The sequence below is a fragment of the Gnatocerus cornutus genome, unplaced genomic scaffold (assembly GCF_029298725.1).
Source record: "Gnatocerus cornutus isolate USDA-ARS CGAHR unplaced genomic scaffold, icGnaCorn1.1 ctg00000041.1, whole genome shotgun sequence".
In the NCBI taxonomy this organism is placed as follows: domain Eukaryota; kingdom Metazoa; phylum Arthropoda; class Insecta; order Coleoptera; family Tenebrionidae; genus Gnatocerus; species Gnatocerus cornutus.
The window spans coordinates 1,300,575-1,307,198 of record NW_028275390.1 but is presented as its reverse complement, the minus strand read 5'-3'; the positions used below and the strand labels follow the sequence as shown (position 1 = coordinate 1,307,198).

Sequence of the window (6,624 nt, the reverse complement as noted above, 5' to 3'; positions counted from 1 at the left end):
TCGTGCTCTTCTTTGCGAATTCAAGCCAGAAAACAACGAAAATCAGCGAGAAATCGTCGTTTTGCATCGAAATATGCGGTTTTCTGTAAGAATTTTGATGATTTCGTGCAGAATTCTGCTGTTTTCTTGCATTCAGCCGTTGAATCTTGGTAAAAAGTCATGATTTTGTAGATTCCGTGCTCTTCTTTGCGAATTCAAGCCAGAAAACAACGAAAATCGGCGAGAAATCGTCGTCTTGCATCGAAATATGCGGTTTTCTGTAAGAATTTTGATGATATCGTGCAGAATTCTGCTGTTTTCTTGCAATTCAGCCGTTAAATCTTGGTAAAAAGTGATGATTTTGTAGATTTCGTGCTCTTATTTGCGAATTAAAGCCAGAAAACAACGAAAATCGGCAAGAAATCGTCGTTTGGCATCGAAATATGCGGTTTTCTCTAAGAATTTTGACGATTTCGTGCAGAATTCTGCTGTTTTCTTGCTGTTAACGCAGGTGGGGTTAACTTCCAAATTATAGGGTGCTGGTTTCTACAGTTTATTTTACTTGTACATTACTGTCTTACCGCCGACAACACACTGCTCGTGGCGGCGGCTAGCGCATCCCCACCACACATCTCTGTCTGAATCAGTGTGGCGCTTTCCATGAAAATGCATGTGCGTTGGGTACGCAACATAGCCGCCCCCCTTGAAGGTTTGTAGGCTTCAACAAAAAACTTGAAATACAATGAATAAATAAAAAATAAAAATAAACAAATAACAAAAACAAGAAAAAATCAAAACACAATTAACAAAAAATTGAACGAAATAAATTGTTCAAGAAAACTCGCTGTTCCCCTTTATTCGCTTCACCTTTTCACTACTTGTCATTAATTGGGAGCACACACAACTTAGAAACACCACGCTTGTACACTCCTTTTGTGGTTCGAACCGAGGCCACTCTTGCGACACCATCCCTTCCTGGATGGATTGCCTGGATACGCCCCAAGGCCCAACATAGTGGAGGTAAACCGTCTTCTACCATTAATACCATAGCTCCTGGTTGGAGGCCAATTGCATCTCCGGATCTCCATTTGGAGCGGCCTTGTAGCTGAGATGTGTACTCCTTCTTCCACCTGTTCCAAAAATGCCAGCGCATTTTCTCTATTAACTGCCAGCGCGAAAGTTTATTCTCTGCTAGTTCTCGTAAATCATGTTCAAGCGGAGCAGTTAGGACTTCTCCAATCAAAAAGTGAGCAGGGGTTAGAGCCATCAAGTCGTTCGGGTCGTTTGATAATGGAATTAAAGGACGGGAATTAAGGCATGCTTCTACTCGTGTTAGCAGTGTGTACAACTCCTCATACGTAAGCAAAGTGTCACCCACGACACGTTTGAGATGATATTTAACTGATTTTACTCCAGCTTCCATTAAACCAGCCAAGTAAGGTGACCTTGGTGGTGAAAAAGACCATCTGATGTTATCATTGGACAAAACGGTGATAACATTTTTATAAAAGTCGGAAGTTTTGAAGAATTCAGCTAATTTGACAAGTTCATTATTAGCTCCGACAAAATTTTTTCCGTTATCCGACCGAAAATGTTTGACCATGCCTCGTCGGGAAATAAGTCGTCTTAAGGCGTTCAAAAAACTGTCTGTTGTCAGATCTGTGACCAGTTCAAGGTGAATCGCCTTGGTGCAAAGACAAATGAACACACAAATATATGACTTCAATGTTTTTCTACCGCGACCTTTAGACTCCTTGATCAAAATAGGCCCACCATAGTCTACTCCAGTGTTAACGAAGGGTCTAGCCGGCTCTAATCTGTCTTGCGGAAGATCACCCATTTTTTGATAGGCAATAATTGGCTTTACCTTGAGGCATGATATACATTTATGGAGTACTTGTCTCACTTTGCTCCTTCCGGCAACAATCCAGAACCTTTGCCGCAGCGCTGATAATGTGGCTTGGGCGCCCGCATGTAAATTTTGTTTGTGATAAAATTGAATTATTAAAGAGGTAACAAAATGATTCTTTGGTAAAACCATGTGATGCTTCTTGTCGAATGGGTATCGAGAATTTTTTAATCTACCTCCTACTCTTAGTACTCCGTTATTATCAACAAATGGGTCTAAACCTTTTAATGAACTGCTTTTATTAACAACATTTGAAGATTTTAATTCTTGAATTTGTTGAGCAAAAGACTCGAGTTGCATTAATTTGATGATAAACCTTTCTGAGTTATTTAGCTCCTCAGAACTTAAATGACCTGTTTGTTTCGCGTTTCCTTTTTTGGTGTTGTTTGCAAATCTCAAAATGTATGCTATGATTCGTTTTAATTTAGTAAAACTTGAAAATCTGTTCAACAGGTCACATGAGTTCGTAGTACTAACCAAAGTCGTTTTAGTTATCATTTTTTGTTCCGGAATGTTTTCAAAATCCTCGTTTTGGATAAATGCGTCTGAACACATTTCACGATCACAAATTAACCAGTTGGGGCCATGCCACCATAAACAATTGTTTATCAATTGTTCAGCTGCACTTCCTCGCGAAATTATGTCAGCTGGGTTTTCATTACTAGCTACGTGGTGCCAATCATGAATGTTTGTCAAGTTTTGAATATCCGCAACTCGATTTGAGACAAAGGTTTTCCAGGTAGATGGAGGTTTTGATAACCAACAGAGAACGATGGTTGAATCTGTCCAAAAATTGAGCTTGTCGAATTTTAAATTTAATGATTGTGTTGTTTGATTTGTTAACTGAGCGAGCAGTTGCGCCGCAAGAAGTTCAAGTCTGGGAATCGTTTGCGTTTTAAGAGGAGCCACGCGCGATTTTGCAATTAATAAATTTGCATGCGTTTCACCGTTTGAGTTTGTGCATTTTAAATACAGGGCAGCTCCATACGCTCTTTCCGACGCATCGCTAAAACCGTGGAGTTCGATAGAAACCGTTTCAGCTGGTACCACGTTCCGAGGAATTCGACATTTTCCGATTTTTTGTAAATCGTTGGCCAATTGTGTCCACTGTTCACTAATGTCGTCAGGTAGCGATTCATCCCATGATAATTTCAATCCCCATAGTTGTTGCATAAGAAGTTTTGCCACTGTTACAATCGGGTTAATTAAGCCAAGTGGATCGAAGATGCGACAAATCATCGAAAGTAACGTTCTTTTTGTTAACTCACTTGGTATAAGAATGTTTTGAACATTATACCGTAACGTATCTTGATTGCAATTCCAAAAAAGACCCAATGTTTTGGTATCTTGTTGTTTATCGAGATTTATTGTGGTATCTATTAAATCCTTGGCAGAGTTTGGCAATAAGTTTATGTTGTTTGACGCCCATTTAGCTAATTCGAATTTAGCTGATCGCAAAATTTCTATCAGTTGATGTTGAATTGATTGTAATTCTTCAAATGAGTTACCGCCCGTAATTAAGTCGTCTATGTAAAAATCTCGTAAAATAATATCTGCCGCCTCCGGGAATTTTTCACGATTTTCATGCGCCAATTGATGTAAACAACGTACGGCCAAAAATGGCGCCGATGAAGTACCATACGTGACCGTTGTTAAGCGATAAGTCCGCAATTCGTCATCGCTATCGCTGCGCCAAAATATACGCTGATAATCAGTTTGATTCGAATCGATTAAAATTTGTCTGTACATTTTGACGATATCAGCACAAAATACGTATTGAAATGTACGAAAACGCAGAATGATGGATAATAATTCGTCTTGAATTGTGGGGCCCACGACCAAATTATCGTTCAAACTTTTGCCATTGGTCGATTTGGCGGAAGCATCAAAGACGACGCGTAATTTTGAGGACGGTTCTTTGTCCTTAAAGACGGGATGATGCGGTAAATAATACGTTTCTGAATTGTCTGATTCATTATTCGAGACTAATTTCATGTGGCCCAAGTCAGAATATTCCGTCATAAATTCGACATACTTTGCTTTAAGTGCTGGACTTTTCTTTAATCGATTTTCTAGATTAAAAAAACGCCTTTTGGCTTGTTGGTCTGATTGACCTAGTGACATGACGTTGTCCTTTATAGGAAGATTAACTACAAAACGACCATCATCACGTGTGAACGTGTTCAAGAAATGCGTTTCCGCAAATTTTTCATCGGAAGTCAAATGTTTTTGGATGGGGTGATAACCTTCAAGTTCCCAGAATCGTTCTATTTGGTTTTCCAAGTTCAGAGATGAATTTATGGCAAGGTTACACCGACTCACTTTATTTCGCGGAATATCAAGCGGTCCCGCAATGATCCAACCTAGTTGGGTATTCTGTAAGTACAGCCGTTTACCGTCAATTTGAAATTTACCATCTAGCAGAAGTTCGAAAAACAATTCTGTGCCCAAAAGTAAATCAATTTTATCTGAAAGGTAAAATTGAACGTCCGCTAAAGGTAACTCGGAAGGAATGTGTAGGTTATCAATTGAGAAACTATTTGAAGGCAAGCTTGCACTAATTTCTTTCAAGACAAAACATGTGACGTGTGCGTTGTAATTTTTATGAACCGATTTGATTGTAACGTCTACGGATTCTGTCGAGACGGTTTGCTGATTACCAACGCCAACGATTGCATTATTCGAAGAAGTCGTTTTCAAGCCCAACATTTTACACATTCGTTTGGTTAAAAAATTTGACTGTGACCCGTTGTCGAGTAAAACTCTGCATTTCTGTAAATAACCATTAATGTCCTTTATGAGAACAATAGCAGTTGCGAGAAGCATCTCTTGCTTTGAACCGTTCTTAGAATGAAGAGAAGAGCTTGTTGACGTTACCGACTCTTTTGAATCTTCACCGGAATTGTGGTGCAATAATGTGTTATGATTTTGGTTGCATTCGCGACACGTTCGTTTTGATTTACAATGTTCCGTTTGGTGATTATCATGTAAACAATTAACGCATAGCTTTAACGAGTTTATTTGTTTTATTCGTTCCGCAACTTTCATACGGAGAAAATGATTGCAATTGTAGATAAAATGATTTTTACCCTTGCAAAATACACAGTGTCTTTTTTCATTTGTTACGACATGTGATTGAAATTTAGGTTTAGAGTGTCCCTTTGTTAGAACAGTTGCGCCTTGAGGCTTTTGAAAATTGTATTCAATTGATTCTAGATACTGACACCGAGATTGAAGAAAGGTCTTTAATTCATCCAATGTTGGCAAATTGTTTGTTAGTCTTGATTGCCATTCTTTTGAAGATTGAAAATCCAATTTTCCTGTAATAACTGGAATCAGAATCGCGTCCCATGTATCAATTGATACGTTTAACGATTTTAACGCTTCAAGGTTAATTGATAAGTCATCGACTAGTTGTCTTAAATTGGTAGCCGAACTTTTTGGAATATTTGGGAAATTCAGAATTTTCCGAACATGTGCATGAATTAATAATCGCTCGTTTTCGAACCGATTTTTTAACAAAGACCAAGCCACTTCATAATTTGTTTCAATTAATGGAAGGCTCTCTATTGTTTTGGATGCATCGCCCTTGAGAGATGACCTTAAGTAATGAAATTTTTCGATGTTATTCAGTTCTGGATTGTTGTGAATCAGAGTCTGAAAAATATCCCTGAATGCTAACCATGCTTCAAAGGCTCCATTGAATTCCGGAATTTGAATTGTTGGCAAAATTAATTTGCTACGATTTTGACTCTTCGCATCTTTGAGAATAGCTGTTGCAGTCTCATTTTGTTGTACTGAATTTTCAATTAAATTTTCTAAATTTGATACAATACTGTAATATAAAGTTTCAGATTGTATTTGTTCATTTGCCTGTGCTTGTGATTCAACTGGTGTCCGGTCAACAATGTCGAAGTTAACTTTTTCAAATTCTGCAAGTGTTGATCGAGCTACATCCAAACGAGACTTAACCAAAGAAATTTGATCAGTTGGCTTGAACGTAGTGATGAATTCATTAATTCTGCCTAATTTGTTAAAGATTTGCGATCTTTTGAATTTGAGATTTATTAGTTTTTGTTCTGCCATTTTAGCAAAATAAAAATCGCGATGGTTTTTGAAAAGTTACACACAATGCCTATTTGAGCGAGCAAAAAAAGGGATAACGATAAATGGAAGGGCTGACCTTTTTAATGAGCTTTCGTTCTGTTGACGATGGCTGTGAGATCGTTTGCTGACAATGACGTCTTGGTGACGTCGTCTGATGAACGATGAATATGAAGTCGTCTTGTTGACGATCAATGTGAAAATTTGTCTTGTTGACGATGGCGTCTTGGTGACGTCGCTGTGAGTGTGTACACCTGGTGTTGATACCGGTGAGAGAGAGGATGCTTCCTCGTTGGCTCGTACTGAGAGAACCAAAATTGTCGACGGTACCCAAAATGTTGCTACTGCCAATGTGGCTTCGAAGGACCAAATGTTAACGCAGGTGGGGTTAACTTCCAAATTATCGGGTGCTGGTTTCTACAGTTTAATTTACTTGTACATTACTGTCTTACCGCCGACAACACACTGCTCGTGGCCGCGGCTAGCGCATCCCCACCACACATCTCTGTCTGAATCAGTGTGGCGCCTTCCATGAAAATGCATGTGCGTTAGGTACGCAACACTTGCAATTCAGCCGTTGAATCTTGGTAAAAAGTCATGATTTTATAGATTTCGTGCTCTCCTTTGGGAAT

General features: G+C 38.8%; 1 protein-coding gene across 1 annotated transcript; it reads right to left on the bottom strand.

Annotated features, from left to right (window-relative positions):
* Positions 1-622: 622 nt before the first annotated feature.
* Positions 623-5,974, bottom strand: LOC148165992 (uncharacterized). Its single transcript, XM_088049528.1, has 2 exons — positions 858-5,974; positions 623-710 (listed from the first exon to the last, which is right to left on the bottom strand). Exons 1-2 carry the CDS (start codon positions 5,972-5,974, stop codon positions 623-625), a joined length of 5,205 nt encoding a protein of 1,734 aa, XP_087905654.1.
* Between the last annotated feature and the right edge of the window lie 650 nt (positions 5,975-6,624).